Here is a 26,144-nt window from a genome sequence, read left to right on the forward strand (position 1 = left end):
ATGTAGGCCTCTCTTTGTGTGAATCACCCTTTAAAGAGGTAAAACCAAGTTTCCCAAAATGACTAAACAGGTTAATCCACTTTTAAAAGAGCCATTTAATTTAAAGGAAGATAGAAGTCTCCTCAGTCTTTAAAAGCTGTATGGCTGTACATACGGAAGGGATTACTTTTTTTCCCCCTATAGTCCAATGATGTTCACAGAAAAACGACATTCATGATATCATGGAAACTAATGCTGCACTCATCCACAGCTCCATCCATTCATTCTGTTGGCCAGGCAGATGGTCACCCCATCTGGAGCTCTGTTACAGTGAGATGGGAGCCGGATTTTTTCCAGCAAATCCAAAGCGGCAAAGCGGCATTTGAATGTGTAGCCATGGGGGAGGGTAGAAAAGCACACAATCTTAAATTGAACTGTGCAAAATACTCTTTCATAAGACCTCAATGTGTCATTTTAGGAAACATACTGCGTAGTGGGCCTAAGAAGATCTGTGGACAAGCACTTCTCACCGTTTTTTTAACACAATGCATCTATAAATAAGCAAACTACTAATTTAACCTGTTTTAGGGACTTTCTTCACCTAAAATGAACTTACCACACACAGAAAAGGTGTGATCACAGTCCAACTCCACTTCATCCAGGGATTTGGTCTGTAACCAATCATCTCTTCAATTGCATCATAGAAATCATCAGCGCCTGTGAAGAGAAGGACTGTGTTCAGGTATGAAATTCACAAACATTATGACATGATACTACAGTGCAGATAGACAGAAACATAGTTACGGCGTTGTTTAAGAAGATAATTACATTAGCAGTTTATTCATTTGGTGTCCTGTTTGGGGTTGGCAGGGAAGAACGATTACAAAGTGTTGTGTTGTAACGTTTGTGTATTGTGCAAACAGCGCAGTATGTTATCAGGAAAATCTCCCATAGTAAAGAATATTACTGTTTTAACCTGACTCTACCTGCATGCAGGGTTTAAGCCACCTCAGCAGCAACAATATTAACAAGGGAAGTTGGCATATACTGACATATTCATGAAGCATTTAAGTTTAGAAATCAAGGTCATGACAGTAGGGAACAAAGACATTATGTACGCTTTCAGAACTAGGTTAATTCATACAGTAGAAACCATGATTTAGTGTGCAAATCAGTCTAAATGACCCACACTCTGTTCAAACAAAGAACCACACCTGAGAATATTTCACAATCATTCCTTTCATAACAAGTAATTTGCCAGCAATAAGGGCTTTGTTTCATCTCTCAAGAAAAGAGAACTCATTTGCTGGCTTGTTGGCACTTTCCGACAATAGATTAAGAAATAGTGCTTAAAAGTCCAAATTATGGAGTTTTTGTCAGTGAGTGAAGGTGTTTAACCATAATAATTAGATGCAATTCAAAGTAAAACGTTCTAATATAATAAAAAAAACAATAGGTAACAGGGTTGCAGATTTAGCCAAAATTAGCCACCTTGTTAACTATTTAAGAGTCAAATTTTGATCTTTTCTCTTACAATAGCAGTAACATGGTTGAATGGCTTAACAAATGCATTCAACATTCAATATGTGTGTGGGTGGTGGGGGGCTTAGAAAGTGGAATGCTGTGAAAAGGAGTCAAATGTATTTTATTACTTTGTTACAACAATTTTTACACCATTAAAAAAAAAAATCTGGGAAAGTGTAAATGAGCTAATTTTGTAAAATGATCCAAATTTGTTTAGCCTAAATTACTCTGTTGCTTAGCAGGGGTGAGCTAGTTAAGGGTCACATGATAATTTTTATTTTCAAATCATATTTACAATAAATAAGACATTTGCTTGATTTTTTTTTTCTTACAATAATTTTGGTAACAGGGTGGATTGGCGTAACAAAGACGATATTCAATTTTTTGTGGGAAAAAAAAAAATCTGGGAAAGTGTAAATGAGCTAATTTTGTAAAATGATCCAAATTTGTTTTACTTCTTTGGTATATCAATTTTGAATATTATTAGTAATATGTGGAAAATCATGCAGTAACAGGGTTGCAGATTTAGCCTAAATTACGCTGTTATTCAGCAGGGATGAGCTAGTTAGAGGTCAGATATTGATTATGTAGTTAAGGATAAGGATAAACTCATATTTCCAATAAATAAGACATACATTGTTGTTTGATCTCTTTTTCTTACACCAATTTCAGTAACAGTGTTGAATGGCTAACTTGTACAGTCGACACACTGAGAAAGCACACCTTTTTGTAATTTTCAAGCACAATAAATAAGACATTTGCTTGATTTTTTTTTTCTTACAATCATTTTGGTAACAGGGTGGATTGGCGTTCTTCAATTAGACGATATTCAATTTTTTGTGGGAAAAAAAAAAATCTGGGAAAGTGTAAATGAGCTAATTTTGTAAAATGATCCAAATTTGTTTTACTTCTTTGGTATATCAATTTTGAATATTATTAGTAATATGTGGAAAATCATGCAGTAACAGGGTTGCAGATTTAGCCTAAATTACGCTGTTATTCAGCAGGGATGAGCTAGTTAGAGGTCAGATATTGATTATGTAGTTAAGGATAAGGATAAACTCATATTTCCAATAAATAAGACATACATTGTTGTTTGATCTCTTTTTCTTACACCAATTTCAGTAACAGTGTTGAATGGCTAACTTGTACAGTCGACACACTGAGAAAGCACACCTTTTTGTAATTTTCAAGCAATCCTACCAAGATTGGATTTTTTTAAGGTGTGTTTGATCATGGAACTAAACTCTGCAGGACAGTGACCATCTCTACTTAAGGGTATCGCAGTTACAAGGATTATAATTTGTTATGATGGGGAAATCAAGCAGTAACAGGGATGAACTCAAAACACTATATCTTGCATTTTTACTGTTGAAAACATAACAGTAACAGGGTTTTGTTTTGAAGTACTGGCACACCAAATTTGTACCCTATTCATGAAAAGTGCCTGCTCCAGTACACCATTATGAATAGAAGTCACATTTTCTGTTTACTACAGTACTTATACTTACCATAAACCCAGGCTACAGCAATACATTCAAAGAATGCAACCCATAAAAGGCACACGCCGCTGGCTGCATAGTAGTCAAAGAGTTGAAACACATACATGCCACCCTGAAAAACAGACACAAATAACTATTGAAAAAAGCGAGTAGGCTCTGGTACATGCTGTAATTGCAAGGCCGACACAATAGAGGACTGTTATGAGCAAGGGTTGGCTAAACACTTGACTAGTTTTCTTTTGGTAACAAAAACATTTGTTGCACAATGCATTCAGGGGTGACATAAGACATTATGTCACGGAACAAATGGGACACTGTATGGCTCAAGCCACAGAATAACATTCCCAGTTTATCACTGTTCCAGGGGCTTAGCAATCAGGGGCCGAGATTTGAAGGGGGCCAAAAGAATCTTAGATGTGCATTGTTGGACCAGGCCGGATCTCCTAGTATAGCAGTGCGATTCCTCTGTGGAATTCTCACTGCTCGAAGCAGGTCAGGACATCCATAAAAAGACATGAAACTGGGAGCGATAAGGCACTGCTGGGAGTGAAGGCTTCTTCCTTATGGGAGAGAGCTTGGGCAGTAGATTACAGGAACTGTGGGTTTGTTTGAGGGCCACACACACACACACACACTATCAAATGACAACGTCACTGAAATTCTAAAAGGAAAACATATGGTGCCTGACCATTCAACTAAGCTGCATTTGATACACTCTTTATTTAGCCAGGAGAAACCAGCTGGTCCAATTTGTTTGCAAAGTGGTAAAGACTAGAATTAGTATGGATTTGGAAGGGAAATGCTTCATAAAAGTGTATTCGACTGTTGCGCTTACCTCTGTGACCATGGTAAGTCCCAACAGGTAGCTCACAAAACAGACTATAGCTATGAAGATTTCACGCCGATAACCCTTCCTTAGGAAGGATGGATACAGATCCACTAGGGATGTGATCTGCCCTTCCACTTCGACAAACTGGGAAAAGAAAAAGTAACACTGTCATCCCAAACTGGTTTTATCAAGGATTTCATATGTTGAGTGAATATTATACAGAATAAAACGACAAAGAAAGAATGAAGCTCATGGAACTGAGTTTGTGGCTTTTTGTTCAGGACTATTAGCTTTGAGGGCTGTCAACAGGAAATAGGTCAGTGCAGTTCAGCATTAGTTTGATAGGTCTATGAAGTTGTAACATACTGTAATGAGATGTATCTATTACTGTAAGTAGTACTGTACATAGACCCCCTTTAAATGTTAACTAGCACAGCTGCATGAATATTATTTTAGATACTTAATTTAACAGTTCAAGCACCACACCGTAGTTTAGTGGACCCTCGGGATGTGGATGGACACTGATTTAGCAGAGTGTTCAGTTTCACTGGAACCGAGAAATATGATAGTATAGGACTGCTGCATGGGCGATTAGCTGCCAACAAAGTTTTTCTTTCCCTGTTTGTCACCATGTTTTCTTGTGTACTGTGGCTTAATTTGCTACACTGATCTGTTGTTGGATTTACAGAGCTTTTTAATTGTATTTAACCTACTGCACTGTAATTGTTAGCTAAGGAATTATCTTTAGCCATTAGCTATTTAATTCCAAAAATGTTTTCTGAAAGGTCCACAGACTGGATTGAACATCAACATCTGGCTGTATGCAATTACTACTCTGTAAACTAACGGTTCTTAAGCCGTTTAGCATAACAGTTTTTCATATGATACTTACCTGACTGTCGAGGCCCAACAGCAGAAGCATAATGAAGAAAAGAATTGCCCAAAATGTAGGAAGTGGCATCATAGACACAGCTTTAGGGTAAGCAATGAAGGCCAGGCCAGGACCTATTGGGAAGAGAACAGAGGGGGTGGGGAAGTGGAGAAAGTACAATTAGCAATGCTAGCAATTTGCACACTTTGATCTATGCCGCGTTTCGTTGTCGGCACAGACCAAAAAGGAGACATGAAAGAAAAATGGAGCGAATATCTACATGACAAAGCGATCAAGCCAGGCAAAATTACTGCCAGTGATTCGTTGATAAACAGTCCAATGACTGTTTCACTGCATCTTCTTGCGAAATTAGCATCTTGAGGTTAGCTTCGGCCGTTTCCAAATCTAGAAAGTGTTTCATGAGCGGTGTGATATTTCCCCTGTGTAATACTACAGGTTCCATATTCAACATTACAGTACAAAGAACAACTTCAGCGGTAACATACAAACACATCCATTTGCTACTGCAACAATGTAGGATCCAATCTGTTCAACAGGGGTTAGATGCAAAAACAAGAACAACACATACAGTATATAATAAAACCAAATACCAAATTGAAACAATGACCCACATAGCATAATGTCAAAGTACAGTAAAATGCACTTTCCGCAGAGTCAGGTTGATGCATCTATGACTGAACGCCCCAAAATGTACTTCTCTTTTGCAAAAAAGCACCTTTTAGCTTCTTGCCATTTGAAATGTTTAGAAATGTATCCAACCAAATAATCCTGAAACACTCTCTGATAAGGATCCTGTGGCTCCATACAAACATAATTGTGCTGATATGCACGGAAGTTCAAGTAAAGTTTAGGTTTGTGTGTCTTATAAACAAAGTGATAAAGATGTATGTTTTGTGCACCTCTCTTGAGCCAGACATACTTAGACCAAAGTCTCCACAGAGAAGGGCCCAAGCATGAACAGTGCAGAAGACTAGACATTTGGGAAAACTCGAGCTTAAAAAGCCGTTACATCAACTGATCTCTTTCACTATGAGACTTACTGAAGATGAACCTGAACAACAGGTCTTAAAGCAGCGTGAAAGATGAAAAGCCATTTTGAGAAACATCTGACATGAACTAGATGGTCAAAAGTATATAGACACCAGAACATCCCACCTATATGCACTTGTTGAACATTTACTTTCAAAACCATGAGCTTCCTCTCTTTTGGGGAAGGTGTTCCAGTAGATATTGGAAAAAGGATTTGCTCCTATTCACACACAATTAATGGGTGACTGAGGTCTGGCTCACAGTCAATGTTTCAGTACATGCAAAAGGTGCTCAGTGGTGTTCAGGTCTGAACTTCTTCCACAACTGTCTCAGTAAACCAATCTGTCTTTAAGTCTGCATGGTTGTATATTTCATTGTAGGCACCTGCTTGTAAGCAAAGGGTGTAGCTGAAATAGCCAAGCACATTAAATAGAAGAAGGTGTCAACATACTTTTGGCCATGTAGTGTGTCCAGGGTAGAAAAAGGAACCAGTAGGAACTGACTTGGCGACCTTAGTCAAATTGCATAGAGTTCTCGAGGACTTAAACCCAAACTCTCCATAAGCATGTTGTAAATTGCCTCTATCCTGAACTTGGCACAAGATGCTTCTTGATTAGGGTCACCAGTGGAAACTGTCTTGAACAGCAGGCAATGCTGTTTCACACAACAGTTGATTCTTCGCCATTAGTGGAGTAGGCCTTAATGTTCCCAGTGGCTCCAAGAACATACTCTCCGCACAGTTCTACAGTTGACTCCAAGCAAATTCCGCTTCCCACCGAGAGACCTTCTACATTTCGCTAATTCATTTAGGTTTTTATCTGATGAATAACGAAGAAGAATCCAAATTTTAGGCTTTCTTTTTAGTCCTAGGACCTGGAACTACTTTTATTGGCTCCGAATAGTTTACAGTCGTTGATTTTTCCCGCCGTTTTCACTACAGGGTTGACCAAACTTTTTTCGTGATGTTATTTGCAGCAGCAGTGCCCACCATCACTGCTACTTGACCCTCGTACCTGACTCTGCCACATCGGCTATGTCCACCCCTTGCTCTTGTGCCATGAAGCCCAGGACGGAAAATATTGCGAAGCCAGACACAAAACTTGTAGCGCTGTTCAGGCCTCCCAGCAGCAAACAGTCCCTATGTCACACATATGTCATGGAGTTTGTTAATTAACACAAAGGAGCCCTACGTTCCCACTTTGCCCGTTCACTGGACTAAGCCCCCCTCCCGCCCCCGGGGCGTCGACACACACCTGTAGCAGTTGTATTTGTACTTGTTGTAGCTTCCCAGTGACGTCATGGCTCCAAGACAGATGGCATAAGAGAAGAAAATCTGTGTCCCTGCATCGATCCACACCTAGACACAAGACGCCAAACCATTTGCTGACTGACAACATGAATTGAGCAAACCCAAATATTTGCATGCGTTCAGCCTCTTGTAGGTCCTCCAGAACTGGATACATCATGAAGGACTAATATAAATTGTTTCAACAACTTCATGTCATGTTTAGATTTGTAGCTTTCTGACAGAATGAAGCTCATGGAACTGAGTTTGTGGCTTTTTGTTCAGGACTATTAGCTTTGAGGGCTGTCAACAGGAAATAGGTCAGTGCAGTTCAGCATTAGTTTGATAGGTCTATGAAGTTGTAACATACTGTAATGAGATGTATCTATTACTGTAAGTAGTACTGTACATAGACCCCCTTTAAATGTTAACTAGCACAGCTGCATGAATATTATTTTAGATACTTAATTTAACAGTTCAAGCACCACACCGTAGTTTAGTGGACCCTCGGGATGTGGATGGACACTGATTTAGCAGAGTGTTCAGTTTCACTGGAACCGAGAAATATGATAGTATAGGACTGCTGCATGGGCGATTAGCTGCCAACAAAGTTTTTCTTTCCCTGTTTGTCACCATGTTTTCTTGTGTACTGTGGCTTAATTTGCTACACTGATCTGTTGTTGGATTTACAGAGCTTTTTAATTGTATTTAACCTACTGCACTGTAATTGTTAGCTAAGGAATTATCTTTAGCCATTAGCTATTTAATTCCAAAAATGTTTTCTGAAAGGTCCACAGACTGGATTGAACATCAACATCTGGCTGTATGCAATTACTACTCTGTAAACTAACGGTTCTTAAGCCGTTTAGCATAACAGTTTTTCATATGATACTTACCTGACTGTCGAGGCCCAACAGCAGAAGCATAATGAAGAAAAGAATTGCCCAAAATGTAGGAAGTGGCATCATAGACACAGCTTTAGGGTAAGCAATGAAGGCCAGGCCAGGACCTATTGGGAAGAGAACAGAGGGGGTGGGGAAGTGGAGAAAGTACAATTAGCAATGCTAGCAATTTGCACACTTTGATCTATGCCGCGTTTCGTTGTCGGCACAGACCAAAAAGGAGACATGAAAGAAAAATGGAGCGAATATCTACATGACAAAGCGATCAAGCCAGGCAAAATTACTGCCAGTGATTCGTTGATAAACAGTCCAATGACTGTTTCACTGCATCTTCTTGCGAAATTAGCATCTTGAGGTTAGCTTCGGCCGTTTCCAAATCTAGAAAGTGTTTCATGAGCGGTGTGATATTTCCCTTGTGTAATACTACAGGTTCCATATTCAACATTACAGTACAAAGAACAACTTCAGCGGTAACATACAAACACATCCATTTGCTACTGCAACAATGTAGGATCCAATCTGTTCAACAGGGGTTAGATGCAAAAACAAGAACAACACATACAGTATATAATAAAACCAAATACCAAATTGAAACAATGACCCACATAGCATAATGTCAAAGTACAGTAAAATGCACTTTCCGCAGAGTCAGGTTGATGCATCTATGACTGAACGCCCCAAAATGTACTTCTCTTTTGCAAAAAAGCACCTTTTAGCTTCTTGCCATTTGAAATGTTTAGAAATGTATCCAACCAAATAATCCTGAAACACTCTCTGATAAGGATCCTGTGGCTCCATACAAACATAATTGTGCTGATATGCACGGAAGTTCAAGTAAAGTTTAGGTTTGTGTGTCTTATAAACAAAGTGATAAAGATGTATGTTTTGTGCACCTCTCTTGAGCCAGACATACTTAGACCAAAGTCTCCACAGAGAAGGGCCCAAGCATGAACAGTGCAGAAGACTAGACATTTGGGAAAACTCGAGCTTAAAAAGCCGTTACATCAACTGATCTCTTTCACCATGAGACTTACTGAAGATGAACCTGAACCACAGGTCTAAAAGCAAGGTGAAAGACGAAGAGCCATTTTGAGAAATGTCTGATATGCACTAGATGGTCAAAAATATGTAGACACCAGAACATCTCACCCATATGTGCGTGTTGAACATTTACTTTCAAAACCATGAGCATTAACAACAAGCTTCCACCCTTCTGGGAAGGCGTTCCAGTAGATGTTTGACTGAGGTCTGGCTCACAGTTGATGTTTCAGTACATCCAAAAAGTGCTCAATGGTGTTCCGATCTGAGCTTCTTCCACAAGAATCTCAGTAAACCATTCTGTCTTAAGAAGACTGCATGGTTGTATACTTCATTGTAGGCACCTGCTTGTAAGTAAAGGGTGTAGCTGAAATAGCCAAACCCACCAAAAAGTGTCAACATACTTTTGGCCACGTAGTGTGTCCAGGGTAGAAAAAGGAACCAATAGGAACTGACTTGGCGACCTTAGTCAAACTGCATAGAGTTCTCGAGGACTTAAACCCAAACTCTCCAAAAGCATGTTGTAAATTGCTTCTATCCTGAACTTGGCACAAGATGCTTCTTGATTAGGGTCACCAGTGGAAACTGTCTTGAACAGCAGTCAATGCTGTTTCACACAAAAGTTGATTCTTCGCCATTAGTGGACTAGGACTCAATGTTCCCAGTGGCTCCAAGAATGCACTCTCCGTACAGTTCTACAGTCGATTCCAATCGAATTCCGCTTTCCACCAAGAGACCTTCTACATTTCTTTTCATTTTGGTTTTTATCTGACGAATGATGACGAAGGTTCCAAATTTTAAGCTTTCTTTTTAGTCCTAGGTCGTGGAATTAGTTTTATTGGCTCCGAATAGTCTACAGGCGTTGATTTTTGCCGCTGTTTTCACTACAGGGTTGACCAAACTTTTTTCGTGTTGTTATTTGCAGCAGCAGTGCCCACCATCACTGCTGCTTGACCCTCGTACCTGACTCTGCCACATCGGCTATGTCCACCCCTTGCTCTTGCGCCATGAAGCCCAGGACGGAAAATATTGCGAAGCCAGACACAAAACTGGTAGCGCTGTTCAGGCCTCCCAACAGCAAACAGTCCCTATGTCACACATATGTCATGGAGTTTGTTAATTAACACAAAGGTACCCTACGTTCCCACTTTGCCCGTTCACTGGACTAAGCCCCCCTCCCGCCCCCCGGACATCGAAACACACCTGTAGCAGTTGTATTTGTACTTGTTGTAGCTTCCCAGTGACGTCATGGCTCCAAGACAGATGGCGTAAGAGAAGAAAATCTGTGTCCCTGCATCGATCCACACCTAGACACAAGACGCCAAACCATTTTCTGACTGACAACATGAATTAAGCAAACTCAAATATTTGCATGCGTTCAGCCTCTTGTAGGTCCTCCAGAACTGGATACATCATGAAGGACTAATATAAATTGTTTCAACAACTTCATGTCATGTTTAGATTTGTAGCTTTCTGACCGAGGCCATCATGAGCTTTTTTATGTCGACTCTTTTGCATATCTTGGGTTTCTCTCTGTAAACTGTACATCCAAAGTTTATTCTGGGTTTAAGTTGCAGAGGGTCACTGGTGTACATTATGTTGACAAGTGTAAACAGCACTTTTCCTGCTGAAAAGGCCATCTTAGATGGCTGATTTATATTAGTTAGTGCTGATTTAGTAGCTAGACAGCTGGTGGACTAGCACAGTCATGTTGTTCACAAGCAAAACCTAGTTTTGGAAGTAGGTCAAACTAGAGTTGGTCTTTCTGTTGCAGCTAGTTGACTAAGGTTGTCTTGAAGCTAGTTAAGCCTGATGGAGACCAGCATCCAAAACATAACATATTCTAGGAACCAACTGTGTTGGTCTTTTCAGCAAAGTTGATAGCCATAGAGACCAAAGTGGTGTGGAATCATGTTTTGGTGTAGGTGATATAATAAAGCCTTTTGATGTATATAGCTTTGAGATCTTACCTCTGGGTCTCCAAGGCGAGTCACATTTGGGTACAGATAAAATTTGATGCCCTCGGCTGCCCCAGGAAGAGTGACACCCCGTACAAGCAGGACAATTAACATGACAAATGGGAATGTTGCCGTGACGTACACAACCTAAGCAGAAAAGCCAAGAACACTGAGGTTAAATTTAATGCTATAGTTGTATTAAACCCACAAACTTAGTAGGTTATTTGACTATTTAGAAAACTAAAGCAGAGCTTTTTCACAGTGTCTTTAAAAAAAGACTTGTCATACTTTCCAGCATTCTGAGATGACATTCTATCAAAAACATTTCCAAGGCTAACACGCAATTTACAGCTTAACTTCACTGACAGTTTTATATTGGCTTTAGTGGATATACTTTCTGGTCAGCTGTTTTCCTCCCATCATGTAATGTTTGGCTTGGCTAGAAATGTTATTTTGACCACAATGCCGAAAACTACATCAAAACATTAATTACCTGCAAGTAAATTTTAAAATTGCATTATACATTTTAAATTGCATGACAAATATGCAGACTGTCACAAAAATAAAAATAAATGGTAACACTTTATTTCGATAGTCCACTTTAGACATTCTACTAACAGTAAGAAACTTTGCAACTACATGTCAACTAGCAGTCATTAGAGTATTAGTAGACTGTCTGCTTAATATATTCTAACACTTTATTTTGATGGGTCAACAACATACAACATACTGACTATCAGAAACTTTGCAAGTAACCCTAACAGTCTACTCTGAGAGTTAGTAGACATGTAGTTGCAAATTAATTAGAATTAGTTGACATGTAGTTGACATGTAGTAACAAAGTTACTTATAGTTAGTAGAATGTCTAAAGTGGACTATCGAAATAAAGTGTAACCAAATAAATAAATAAATAGATAACGGAAAGTAATCTTTCATATGCCACCTTTAATGGAGCTCAGTCACATGTTTTCAAGTCAAAACGGCTTCAAGTGAAGAGCAAAAGGATCCTTTTAAAGCCTTTTTTTAATCAGTTTTCTAACATACTAAAATCCAAACACCAACTTGAAAATGTTGTTTTTAGGGCAGCATGAACCAGCCTTTATTGCATAAAGAAGTCCATCCTAAAGTAGCTATTGCTAGAATTGCTATACAGCAATCTATTCTGACAGCGTCTTGGCTGGAACCATGATAAGTTTCACAAGTGCATGCTCAAGGGGAACTTGTGCCCAAGTCAAGAGGTGGTGTCTGCTGATTGACTTTACGGTCTCTATTAGGAAGGAGGTGTGCTATAGTTACTATTGCTGCCAATAAGCAGGGAACTGCTGGTATGTTTATGTTGACAACACTGACTAAGGTAACATTCAATTCTCCCTAGCTACTTATAACCCCAACGACAATGTGAAAACTATTATTAGTAGCTCTTAAATTAACGGACTAAAGCTGAAAGAATTTGTGTATTGAAACCAAGCTCACCTTTCCAGTGGACTTAACGCCTTTCCAGATGCAGAAGAAACAGATGACCCACACAGCGAGCAGACACAGAGCCAGGTCCCATTTAATATGACCCACCTGCTCGATACCATCTGAGATGCTGAGGACATTTCGCCTGTGGTGGAAAGAATGTTTGCTGGTGAGACACTCTAAAGCCCTTGAGGGTGTTTAAGGAGCTACCATTCAAATAATCAGAGAAGTTGTTTAATCTGCCATGACAGAAGAGTTCTCTATAGAGCAGGGGCATCCAAACTCGGTCCTGGAGGGCCGGTGTCCTGCAGAAATTTAGCTCCAACTTGCCTCAACACACCTGCCTGGAAGCTTCTAGTATGCCTAGTACTACCTTAATTAGCTGGTTTAGGTGTGTTTAATTAGGATTGGAGCTAAACTCTGCAGGACACTGGCCATCCAGAACCGAGTTTGGACAGCCCTGCTATAATAAGTGTTAAAGTACAAATCATTACAAGAAGCCAGTCACCATAGAGCAGGTGTAGCCAACTCGCTTCTGGAGGTCTACCCTCATGCAGATGTCCATTCCAACCCTGCTCCATACCTGCCTGTAAATTTCAAGTAACCTCGAAGACCTTGATTTGGGTAGCTCAAGGTGTGTTTGATTAGGATTGGTGCTAAACTCTGCGGGAGAGTAGTCCTCCAGTAGCATGGTTAGATACACCTGGAGAGTATTCCAGAAAGCAGGTTCTGAGGCATACCCGGGTGAGTTTGTCAAGTTAACAGAAAACCTAAACTTTCGGTTTCAAAAGCATACATAACTTTCAGGGTATGCAAGCAGCCATAGCAACTTATGCTCCGAGCATAACCTTCTGCAGAGCAGGTTATCTTGTTGTTCACCATGAACATACTCTGGGCTGACTCGACCTCCTTGCAGTCATGGTTTTGGAACCAGCTTACCTCAAGTAAGCAAGTTTTGGGTTAATCAACCGAGAGTTCAGGATGTGTGTGATGGTAAGTTAACATTGCTTTCTTGAATACACACCACCATAGAGTTATAATACCACCACTAGCCTTCTGCTAGATCAGCTGTGTGCAGTCTTGCACCTAGAGGGCCACTTTCCTGCAGAGTTTAGCTTTAACCTGCTCTATCACACCTAGAAAGTTTCTTGAAGACCTTAATGCAGGGGTGTCAAACTCAGTTCCTGGAGGGCCGCAGCCCTGCAGAGTTTAGTTCCATTCCTGCTCCAACACACATACCATGTAGTTTTCAAATAAGCCTAAAGGACCTGATTAGCTGGATCAGGTGTGTTTAATTAGGGGTGGAGCTAAACACTGACATCTTTAGAAGACAGTCTGGAGATCTAAACCAGGGACGGGCAACTGGGGGGCTGCTGTCCTGCAGAATTTGGCTCCGTCTCTAATCAAACACACTTGTAAAATCTAACCTTACTCTTCAGGATTGGTTTTACCAAGGAGGTGGATGGAGGTGGATGGAGCTAAACTCTGCAGCACAGTGACCTTCCAGGGCCAAAGTTGCCCATCCATGCTCCAGACCCTTTGGTTTAAAGCATTAGCAATATTGGAACTGCTCGGCGGGACCCATTGTTCTACCGGGTTTAGTCAAAATAGACCTAAACCAGCTAACCGAAGTCTGGGGGATTACTTTGGGATAAGATTACAACCAGGAGTGTTGGATCAGGATTGAATCGAAACTCTGCAGGACTATGGATTTCATGAATACCCTTAATCTATAGCATTAAGTATTTTGAAGGCTCCATAAGACAGTAATTTACAATGACAACATCACTAAGAGAGTAAACAAGCTCCAGAGTCTTTGGGAATGATTGAGGACAACTGTACAGAAAAATAAGGCAATGTCTTTGCTTCATAACCCCACAACTTCTTCTCAACTAAATGCTCATAGCTGGATTTGGATGGCTTTCAAAGTACACAACAAAATTGTACTCAAGTAACGAGTACTTACTCCCAGAACTCAGTCACGGGGGAAGTGAAGTTAGTGGCATTCACAGCCCCCCAGAGTGTCTTGTTCTTGCGGAGGGTATCCTCCACACAATTTTCTGTGTTCCATTTGTTGTTGCAGCTTGCCCAGGGAAGCTCTGGCTGAAAGCACTGGAACAGGTAGTACAAGCCCCAGGCCAGGATCACAATGTAGTAGATGTTCAGCAGAGAAACGATCACTATGGATGCATAGCCGATACCTGTACAAAGAAAGAAATGGTGACATTAAGGCACTCTGGACTGACTCATCACATTGTAGTTGTTCAAAGTGTTTGCGATTTGTTATTATAACCTTAATGAACACAATGAAAGGAGTTGTGCTCCAGTGGAGCATGAGAATGGATAAATAAATGACAAACTTCTATGCAACCTTCTTGTGCTTTCTGTATAAACATGGAATAAACGTGTCCAGAGTTGGAGATAAGTGATGCAAGACATTGGTTCAGAGTTTGAACTGTGTAAATCAATGTTGGCCAGGTTGACTGGAAAGCAAAACAGACCAAAGCTGTCACCTCATTCACTGGCAGAGGGATATGGGTAATTCAGCAGTTTGCATGTAATGATTGCTCACTGGTAAACTCTGTTTAAATAAGTAATGAACTTGTGGTCAGAAGACATTTTTGTGAGGTTTGATATACTCTTTGTTATATAAAAGATATTTTGGTGGAAATCTGTTGCTTTTTTTCCAAAGTAGTAATTTACTCTGGGTTTTGATTCCATGTTAGGGTGCAATGGTGATTGCTCTTTGTGGGGCTCGAACCAACAACCTCCTGATCCCTAGATCTAGCTTTACCCACGACACCACACAAGTTGAAGATGCATCCAATTATACAAGCTACTGTTCATGAGCAGCTGCCCTTCTTAGCCAATACATAAATTGACAGCTGCTGATGTTATCTTGTCTCTGCTACTAGCCAGACTGAAAATTAAACTTCTACAAGTCCCTAGAGTAGCAAGAAGACAGACTGCAATAAACAGACTGCTGACATTAAAATACATCAACAGTGACTACTTAAGGACTATTCAAGATGTGGCAAAGACATGTTTATCCATGTAGAAATAATCTATTATATCTAATTCTTGGTGCATGTCAATATTTGAAATTTAAGAGCACTGTCAAGGTGTTCATACAGTTTACTTCTTTGGTCTACATGAATATCTCAATAGGAATTAGCAGATGGAGCCATGCTTAAATGGGAGCACATAATGAATACTGTATGTATTGGATAATGGAACTTTATAAATTAATGAGATATTTAATAAAAATTTACAAAACAATTTGAAAACATAAAAATGTGCATCATTCATAACTGCCAGTAGATTGACTAGTCTTACCCTAATTTTTAAAATATAATTCTTATTAGTGGATCTGAGAGGTGAGGAAGATGGGTTAACCCTAACTGATATTTTTTATAAATATACTTATTTCCTATCAGACACTTAACATGAAATCTGTATGTCTTGCACAGCCTATCTTCAGATACAGCTGGTGGTATCTGTGACACACCTCCCACTCTGTGTCCTTTCCAAGGGGTCAGAGTGGTTGGCATGGCCCCATTTGCCCCTGCTGGTAGATACCGTAACTACACCAACTGGCAGCAAAAAGCATTGTTTTCCATTGACGGCCATTCTATTCCATTTTAATCTCTGGTAAACGAAATACTAGATTAAAAAAAAAACTCACCTGTAAAAATTGGGCAAAGTTTCTCCCAACAGGTGATTCCTCCCTCAGAGGTGAACTGACCGAGTGCCACCTCCAGGAAGAATACAGGCAGTCCTCCACCAAACAGGAAGATGAAGTATGGGATGAGAAAAGCACCTAAATGGAGCCAGGAGAAGATTTGCTTTATTCTGTCAATTATTATATCCTATTAACTGCTGGATTAGTGTTTAACTCGTACTCCTCAAGGAGTTCATCCAGTACAGTGTAAGGCTTTGTCACTTGCTCTCATTCTCTTTCTGTATCTCTGTTGTGTGAAGAAAGTTAGTGATATGACAATTATATGCTGTTGACTAAATGTAAGGGAAAACTAAGGGTAATTTTTCAGAAGATATTGTAAATGAAATGTCTTTAATGTGTTATCTAATTCCCAAAGTTAGCGCATGGTTGTTGTTGATCTGAGGGTGAAGAGAAATGTTGTTCCAAATGTTTTACATTATTCTGTGAAACAGAAAAGATTTTTCATAATGTACAATATTCTGTCTTCCATGTAACAATAGTGGATAGTGATTTATCTGTCAAACTTAAAAAAAGCACCATAAAAGTAGTCCATAGGACTCTGTTTGTCAAACAGACCAAAATAAGTAATTATTCACTCTCAAATCATATTTGCGTGTGCATTTAATTGAAAATGCATTGTAATCGGTCATGAGACACATGAACACTCATAATGTATGACATGAGATGAGTTTTCGTATGGCTTTGAAAAACTTTGTCAAACTTCATAAATGTTTAAAAAACAACAGTTTAATCATTCTCTTGTGTTCTATGGAAAAATAGCAGCTTCTAAACATCTCCATGTGTGGCCTACAGTACAAGATTATCGTTTGGGTTTGAAACAACATGATGGTGAGTAAATGATGACGGATTTTTTATTTTTGAATGAATTTATACAATTGATGATCTTTGGAGTAGATTCAAGAAATGAGGTGAAGAAATTAAGTTTTTATGACTGTCACATTGGTGTTCAAAGTTCAAAAGTATTAACAAATATGCTCACCTCCGCCATTTTTGTAGCAGAGGTACGGGAACCGCCAGACGTTGCCTAAACCAACGAAGCCCCCGGCGACTGAGAGAAGAAAGTCAAGCTTGCTAGCCCACTTTTCCCTTTGGGGGTGATTCCCCTCGGCTTCATCCTCTGGCCTTGTGCCCGGGCTCTTTCCCGGGGAGGGTTTCAGAATGTCTTTGTGGAAGTCCTTTAGACACTGAAGTTTCTCCTTCTGGGCCATGCTAAAATGAAAACAAGGGGTCAGAACTCTTGACAGAACCCCAACAGCCTTAGGTTCAGGCATCAAAAAGTTCCTGTTTGGTTTTCTAAATCATTTATAATTAGGTCAAACATAAATAGTTAATTTAGAACAGCAGCTTTTTCAGGTGTGAGAAATGTTCACACAAGAACATAACACGATGGTTGATGTGATTAAAGTAACGTCACCTTTTTGTGGTTTGAACACAGGAAATTTCCATTTACAACACAACTGAAAGCAAGTGCCATGATACTTGGTACAATAACTTAGCTATGACCAAAAGTACATTAAACCTAGTCGTAAAACTGATAAGCTGCATCGCTTTCTTTGTTTCTTGTGAAGTGTGTCTGTAGTCAACATGAAATGATGCCAACAGGCAACCACATAGGCAATGAGTAAGAAAACACATCAGCATTTAACACCAACTAGTTTAAAGTCAGCATAAAATCAAAATGGACCCTTTTTACTTTCCTAAAACATTTTCCTGGTCTTGTTTTAAATGATTGGTACACTATAAACCTATTAACACATTAAATAGTTTGTCAAAGTAAATTCATACTTACACTATAAATTGTACTTAATATTATTGGAAATCAATTCAAAAGGAAATGTAAGTAAATATTATATTCACATATTCACAATCCAATCACTTCCTGGTGGATTATGGCCCACAAGGAAACCCAAACGCAATCACACACATAAATTAAATCTGATTTAATAAAAACTCCTGCACTGCAGGTTCTATGCAAAACTGGTATGCGTTTATCTTGCCCATGTCCCTTTAAGTAACACAGTGTTTACGCTGTCAGGATTCTATTCAAGGATTGAGTAATTATGTCAGGCTTGGCATCTTCTGTTTCAAAGCACGAGCCAAACTTGCCAATTGGAGCCCCTAAGATGAATCCCAGAGAGTAAGATACCAAAGTCAGCTCTAACATCCCTACCCGTTCCAGACTCCCTTATAGCTTGGCAACGCTTGAACAAACTATAGCCCTACTGTGAGGCCGGTTTCTTCAACACAAGCCTGCTTTTTTCCCTGCTCTCAAGGAGACGGAAGAAGAGGGGGGAAAAATCTACGGTGTGTTTGACAATCAATAAATACACGTATATTCTCTTTTCCGTTGCTTTACTAAACATACGACCTAATAAACATGCTAACTAGTGTGGCAGCATGCCAGGACTCAAGTTCTTTTAAATTGATCTTCCGGAGGTTTCTCGGTATTTTACGGTGAAAGAATTTGGGTGTTATTTTTACACTAAATAGTTCCCATTTAATTGGTGATTCTCTGTTATATTTTCGAATTTAGCACAGAATCATACACTTGGCAACACAAGACTGTTAAAAAGGTCTAAAAATTTCAGGAAATTACGTTCATACTCTTTAGGTAGGTTAAATCTGTATATTTCAAAGGCTTAGGAGCTCGCTACAACTCAAGCACGTTCTGTTACATAACTACAGCGAAATCCTCCAGACACTTTCCATTTCCACTCAAAGCAACTTTACTGGGCGAGAGTCAAAGAAAGCAAACAAGTGGGTTAAGAAATGCAACTGGTTGGTGCCTTGTTGCAATGCCATTTTTGCCCATGAGTTGGCAATAATTTAATCGTCAATAAAATAAATTCAGTTTTAAAGACATTATTTTCATATCCGACATGACAAACTCAATCAAAATCTAATCTTTAACCGTATTCCTCAAATTTGACCCCTTTCCCATTATCCACAAACACAAACATTCCCTCAAATTAACGCACTGCCTTTCACTTACATTTCCTTCATGGCTGAATCCAATTGGTCTATGTTGTTCTCTCAGCAGACACCATACCTCTGACCACACCGCCCCAATCTCTCCAGGGCTCAGTGTAAGCCGAGGTGACACCACGACCCGCCCACAGACTAAGACAATTAAAAGCAATCAGTAGATTGGTCGCAGCTTTGGAGCAGTGGATAACCCGAGCGGCGGTCGGCTGGATGGTAAATTTCCACTCCCCAGATGCATCAGAGATCTATCTGAAACTATTTATCTTTGCATGTGTGGCGTCCACTTGTGGCAACCCGAGCCGCAGACGTGACAAACAAGAGCATGTGGACAGCAATCCACACCTCTGTTGCGTTTCACTTGAACAGCTGATGGTTTCCAGGCTCCTGCCATTAATAGCTTGTCTTTTCAAGACAAGTAGCTTAGCTTAACATACTTTGACAAAGAACAATTATATACTTTTTGTTAAGTGGTTTGAAGAGAGAGCACAATATTTGACTGACTGACAAGTCTGACTTAGATTCTGGTCAGCAGTGAAGCAAAGACAAGGCCCAGCACATTTGCATAGGGCTAAATGTGACGAGTAACAAAAGCCTATTGTACGACTCGTTTCCCTCAGCCTTTTGCATTTGGCAGCACAGCCATGATAAAGGGACAATGGTGATTTGTGCTCACAGGACCATTTCTATTAATTTTGGATCAGGCAATTTGTTTAAAAAATACAGAACAAAGGATCCGCTGGCATTTTTTGCCCTTTTAGCACATAGTGCTGTGGATTGCTGTGAAATGTGTGACACATGGCAGCCTACTTTGGGACACTGACTAGGTCTGTTTGATTCCCAAGTAGAAACAATAGACTTCAATCGCACCTTCAAGATGGAGCAGCTTCACTCCGGAATCCGCAATCAGTCGCCTCCAAGAAGCTCCTAATTGGAAGTGATTTGTTCTTCCGCATCTATAGGTCACGTAGCCTGTGGCCATCAGGGATTTGTTGGGCCATTAACTTTGTCATCTCAGCTGAGCAGCAGGATTGCTACATAGTCCCAACTATCGAGGGAGACTTCAGGTCTGGAGTCGGCACGAGGCACTTGGCTCATTACGTAACCATCCCTATTTTAGAACCATGTACATTTCCTGAGTGCTCTCACATTAAATTCCTTCCTTTCTGCACTCATTCCACCACATAAACGGAGTCCGGAGCGTTATAAGCACACTCTTATCCATTTATGTAACCCTCACAATGTAGCAATGATGCATGAAACTGAAGTCATGAACATTAAAGTCAAGCGTTGACAGCAGAGTTTGATCCACTTGTACATAATCGTTGACGTGATGCATTGTGCTCTCATGCACTGCCTATAGTGAACCAAACTGTATCACTAGAGATTATGACGTTTGCATTTGCATTCTGCCGCAGTGCTGTGGTCATGGTGGGGCATTGATTAGGTGGTCCCACCGTAGTCCTCAAATGATTTCAAACTTTTTGCAAGGACCATTACTAAAATATAATGGTTGTTATGCATTTTGATATGATTTTTTTTACAGTATGAGAAAGACAAAATATGGATCATGTTGTTTTCAAATCTGTAAATTATTAAAATATTATCTACAAAATATTTACTTATTATTAAGATAACACTGTATTTATTTTTACCATTATTACCAATTATTAATGTTAGAGCTATGCACCTTCAAACACACACACACACACACACACATATATATATATATATATATATGTGTGTGTGTGTGTGTGTGTGTTTGAAGGTGCATAGCTCGTGTGTGTGTGTATATAACATTTGTACTGCAATATATGTATATCGTACTGTAAGTTGACAAGTTAACTTTGACAGCCCTAAAAAATATTTCTTTATGTTTTTTTTGTTTTTTTTGTAATATATTCCAAAGCACTCGCTTGTAGTCCCATGGGTGTCCTTTGACCCATTTGTAAAACCCTTAGCTTTTAGTACACATTGCAAAGAACAAATCTGACCCAGTGGATTCAGGGTCAGTATGCCGGTTATAAAATATAAATGAGAGAGGATCTAAGTAATGGTGTCAACTCTTGGAGAATAATTCAGAGTTAAGCACCTGTGTAATTGAACAACCTAAGCTAGTGTTTAATAATTAAAGTTTACACACTGTTGGCTCTTCATTGTTGCACTACATGCATTGAAGAAACAACACTGCTACATATTGACATTGTTACTACACAAAGAAGGACTTCATCTGTTCTAAAGTACAGTATTGTTTATTATCATAACCATGAATGTGGTCATATTGACTTTTGATTTGTCCTGTAAAAAAAACACAAAAACCAAAATTTATCTACGGTTTATGCCATAAATCAAGTCAACGGGTCTGACTTGTCAGTATACAGTAGCCAGACTAGATCAGATTTCTGTCATACGTCTCCAGTGTCCACCAAGAACTTCTACCCTTGTATATTTATGATTCTAAAAATGTCATGCTTATTCAAGGGGGATATTTGTCGTCTGACCAAAACAACAAGTTGAAAGCTGAAGACACTATAATTTACTAGGGGAAAAAAAGACAAATACATGCAAGATGCATTTTTATGGGTGGCAAATCTGGGTACAGGGACTGTTGCATGTCAATAAAAAAGTAAAGTGGTAAAAATTATATTTAAAAGTGAACCGGGTCAGTGAACTGCATTCAGAAAGTGTGCTGTTCTGCTATCTGTCCTCTTTTTCATATTGTTGATTTTTTAGGAAACTGAACTGAATACAAATTTTGCATTATTCAGTCTGCTCGATGTGAAATTTGCCTCAAAATTTATATTAAAGAGAAACAACTAAATAAAAATAAAAAACATGCTAGAAAAGTTCAAAGTCTAAAGTGGTTAACTAAATTCTGGGCAGAGTTGTTTGTTGGCAGTCATGACACAGTATCGCCTTTGTTAACAAGTCTTACTTTTTTATTGACATCAATTAAAAAGCAGCTGATAGGCTCATATATTTGCAGTTCTCTTTTATGACACACTAAGATATAGGCCCTAGACCACACACTGAATAACTGTTTAGCTTTTTTTCGTCCTCACTAAGAAAATGGCATCTGTTCCAAACGCATTGTGGCTGTTATTATCAGTGTGCTAGGTATGCAAGCTGGCAATGTGCACAGAAACCTAAACTCTGTATCCTGTATTGTGTTTGAGCAGGGACTGCAAAGTGAGCTGCCTGACTTCCGCATAACCCAAAGGAGGCTTCTAGATGAGGTGAACCTGTTTGCGAGACAACTTTAGTTGCACTGTCAGTTCATTAGGATGCTGGTTCAGACGAAAAGCTATTGTATTTGGCCGGTTCGCAGCATCTCGTTACTTAGCATAGCGTTTATAATATATGGCGTGTCAAGTTAAAAGCAATCTTGTTAAGAACCGTTCACACAAGTGGTGTCTCGAGACGGGTTTTTTAAACTGGGAACGGCGTTTTTAGAACCGAGGAACTTACAGCAAGACGCTGACAACATTCTAAGAAGGAAACGTTTTCTATGTAAACGCCGCCTTAGAAGCTTTTTAAACCCCCTCAACTTGCTTTCAGTTCCACTTCGTTTCGCTTTTAAACGCAGGAACGCGTCCTTGTGTGAACCGTCGCCAAATACGCGTACAAGACCAACGACATTGGTCTTGTAAACCTCCTACATCCGATTACTTTGAGGAGGCGCGTCCGTATCACAAACTTTCGCGAAATGTTACCGTTTTTCTTGAGAACGCATCCAACAGGTTGTTGACGCACCGTTCCGGCTGCATCTACAGTCGCATCTTTGTGTGCGTACAATGTTCATTTGTAACGTCAAACTTTATTTCACCGGCTTGACGCTGTTGAGGTGAATATCTCGTGTTTTTAAAACCCTCAATGATCAGTGTTGGGTAAGTTACTTCCAAAATGTAATACATTATATATTACTAGTTTACAATGATACATATTCATCGAGGGACGTCAAGCTGTCTATTCTTAACTCCATGCAGTCAGCACTCAGTTGTCTAGTGTGGGAGTGTAAGAAACTCAATGACAAGTGACAGCATCAACACAAACGCATTGAGCAGCACAGAATTGCTTCTTATGGACCACCAGTTTAAAAGCCTGTCAAATCATCATGAATCATAAAAAAAATGAAACAACCCATTATATTATTATCTTATAATATGGCTATATTAGCTACTGAAGGCTTTGTTAAAATAGCCTATAATAACATTAGACAAAATATTCTAAATGAACTGTTAAAGTACTTCCTGGATCCCTTAACAAACTCTTTTCAGCATGTGTGACAATAAGACAAGCTGTTGAATTTTAAGTAATGTTGTGAAAAAAAGATTTTGAAAGATTCTGAAAACGTCGTAAATTAAGGTAAAAATAAAATAAAACATCAGTGCTCTCACATCCGTGCGTTATACAAAATCCAACGAGCAAACATGGGAAATAACGTTACCTTTAATGTTTATCTCCTTTAATTCCTTTGAAACGCTCTTGTCCCTTCTGTATTGTGCGGCGGCTCGGTGCTGAATAACAGCGGCAGCGGTAAATTTAGTTTATGAGCTTTTTTCCTGACCTTTGTCTCTCAACATGGGTGACCATTAGACATCAGTTGTGGAAAAACACCGGCCTGCCTCCCGTTCGCGGCAGCAGCGCGTCTCCTTAAAGCGCCCGCTTCCTGTGTTCAGAAAAGCGCGCCTCCAACGCGCATCACTGCTGCAGCTCCTAGTCTCGCTCCTCAGCTGCGCCGCCACTGGCCAATGTCCGTATAAGCACTGCTGTGTCAATACTTATGCTTCGATAAAGTAGTCTTAGTGTATTAATATGAAAGAAGCAAGCGAAATTCAGTGAAAATTCCTGTCATTTATGCCTACAGAGTGATTCCTCTAGCTCATCTGGTAGATCACTTCAGTAGCAACTTTTGCAGTGTGAGTCCTGCCAAAGACATTGATAGGTAAGAGGAACCATCACAGCACCTCGGGCCCTTTGAGCTGGACAGCCTTTACCTGAACCTCAAGACGAGAACATCTCTAATTTAATATCAGCTGTCTGAATAAGTGGGCCATTGGTAACTGTAAACCTCCAGAGAGTCTCATTAAAGGTGCAAGTCAGATTCAGCTGCATTTCAACAGGAAAAGTACCATGCAGAAAGTGTCAGTTTATAGGCTACATTTTAATATTTGATGTACAGTAAGGACAGTACAGGTACTTTTGTAAGCTAAACCGGTTTTCAAAGTTTTTGTTGCCTAAAAAATAGGAGGATCATCTTGTGAGTCACCCCTTTTTTAAAATATAAAGCATCAATATATTTATGTTTAAAAGACTTGCTGAATGTTTACTCTTTACCCTCAGGTCATCCTAGATGTAGATGAGTTTGTTTCTTCATCAGATTTGGAGAAATGTAGCATTACATTATTTGCTCACCAATGGATCCTCTGCAGTGAATGGGTGCCGTCAGGATGGGAGTCCAAGCATCACAATAATCCACAAGTAATCCAACTCCAGTCCATCAGTTAACGTTTTGTGAAGTAAGAATTTGCATGTTTGAAAAGAAACACATCCATCACTAAGACATTTTTAACTTCAAACAAGCTTTTGGCTAAACAAGTCGTCTTGTCTGAATCAGGAGAGAAATATGTACAGTTCAAACACCGTTTACAAGCAAAAACAGTCGAAAACAGTTCTAAATAAATGTGTTGGTGGACTTTGAGGTAAGAAAATTACAGGGGGTGGACTTTTTCCACTGGAGGAAACGTTATTATGGATTATAAACTCTTTTTTTATTTATATTTGGGCTTGAAGCAATGGTTTAGAGTTAACATGCTTTAATGATGTATTGGTTTCTTAAAAACATGCAGCTTTACGCTTCTCAAGGTGTTAATTGATGGACTGGAGTGGATTACTTGTGGATTATTGTGATGTTTTTATCAGCTTTTTGAACTCTCATTTTGACGTCACCCATTCGGATCCAATGGTCGACATTGGTGTTAAATTTCTCTAAATCCTTTCTGATGAAGAAATAAACATCTTGGATGAACTGAGGGTGAGTAAACTATGAGCAAATTATAATTACTGGGTGAACTGTTTCATACTTTTCTACCCACAATTAGAATGTATAGCATGAATTTAATGTATGTATTTAATTGTATAGCATGTATTTAACTGTATAGCATTTTTCACTATAAATATCATTCCAGAGCATTTTTACGGTTAACTTCGAAAACCCTAAGAAAAAAAGAAAAGAAACCTGAACTAAACAGTTTCTCATACTGTGGCATGCTGGATCGCCACTTGTTGTGCAAAGTAAAATCTGGATCCTAAAAAAAAAAAAAACATTTGAGAACCATTAATTTCTCATTATCTGAAATGATTGAGGGTGGAATTAAAGTACAATTTTACAGTCTATAAAACTTGTAAATCTAAGATTTCACATTATTAATCACAATTTAGCTGAAATGCACAGCCATGCCAAGTGGTTTTAATATTGTTTGTGAACATCTGCTTTTCAGGGGAAAAAACACTAATACAACCCCAAATTGACAGTAAACAACTCGATGGTTGACTTGGTGCTCTGCCTCTGCATGTGCAGCGAGTCCTGCTGTGGTTGTTGTGATTACAGCCCTTGTTTTGGCCCACGTTTACATCAGCTTGACTGAATTAAGATGCTACCCACCCCAATATGAAGCATTACTTTAGCTGTGTACCAAAACAGCGTCTAGCCTCTGACTAAAGTGTCTGTAATTTTCCACCACTCCTCGCTTGCGCTTCACTTCTCTCATTTGATCACAAGATCACTTCTTTCCTTTCACAATTGTGTCACAACAGCAGTCTTGTGCAGCCCAGTGCCTCAGGTGATCATAATAATGCAGCAGCTGTCAATCACCTCAAGTGCATCTGCTTGCAATGCAAACAGGCTGTGTGAATGTTTTTGCATGATTTTAGTGCATTGCAGATCAAGTCAGAATCTCTTTAAGTCAGTTCACTCAGATGTTTTGGGAAATTAACAAAATGGCCGTCATTTCAGGTAATA

General features: G+C 39.4%; 1 protein-coding gene and 1 long non-coding RNA gene across 4 annotated transcripts in view; both read right to left on the reverse strand.

The window, feature by feature from the left end:
- Nucleotides 1-23,789, reverse strand: part of LOC107719944 (sodium- and chloride-dependent taurine transporter-like) — a 29,383-nt gene extending 5,594 nt beyond the window's left edge. The window contains exons 1-12 of one of the 3 annotated variants that reach the window (XM_016527500.1): nt 23,571-23,789; nt 17,121-17,350; nt 16,085-16,219; nt 14,366-14,600; nt 12,412-12,544; nt 10,951-11,085; nt 10,184-10,287; nt 9,944-10,068; nt 7,937-8,049; nt 3,841-3,978; nt 3,015-3,117; nt 596-696 (exon numbers count right to left, since the gene is read on the reverse strand). In XM_016527500.1, the coding sequence (XP_016382986.1) occupies nt 596-696; nt 3,015-3,117; nt 3,841-3,978; nt 7,937-8,049; nt 9,944-10,068; nt 10,184-10,287; nt 10,951-11,085; nt 12,412-12,544; nt 14,366-14,600; nt 16,085-16,219; nt 17,121-17,349 (1,551 nt within the window). In that variant the 5' untranslated portion in view covers nt 17,350; nt 23,571-23,789. Of the gene's footprint in view, nt 1-595; nt 697-3,014; nt 3,118-3,840; nt 3,979-4,726; nt 4,840-6,768; nt 6,894-7,008; nt 7,113-7,936; nt 8,050-9,943; nt 10,069-10,183; nt 10,288-10,950; nt 11,086-12,411; nt 12,545-14,365; nt 14,601-16,084; nt 16,220-17,120; nt 17,351-19,133; nt 19,230-23,570 lie in introns of those variants that run through there. The other 2 variants (XM_016527499.1, XM_016527498.1) reach the window with 2 other exon arrangements.
- LOC107719947 (uncharacterized) lies at nt 3,145-3,834 on the reverse strand. Its single transcript, XR_001637568.1, has 3 exons — nt 3,639-3,834; nt 3,520-3,525; nt 3,145-3,414 (listed from the first exon to the last, which is right to left on the reverse strand). It is a non-coding gene; the product is annotated as an uncharacterized LOC107719947 (long non-coding RNA).
- Nucleotides 23,790-26,144: the final 2,355 nt, after the last annotated feature.

The sequence above is a fragment of the Sinocyclocheilus rhinocerous genome, unplaced genomic scaffold (assembly GCF_001515625.1).
Source record: "Sinocyclocheilus rhinocerous isolate Xijiao unplaced genomic scaffold, SAMN03320098_v1.1 scaffold2466, whole genome shotgun sequence".
NCBI lineage: Eukaryota > Metazoa > Chordata > Actinopteri > Cypriniformes > Cyprinidae > Sinocyclocheilus > Sinocyclocheilus rhinocerous.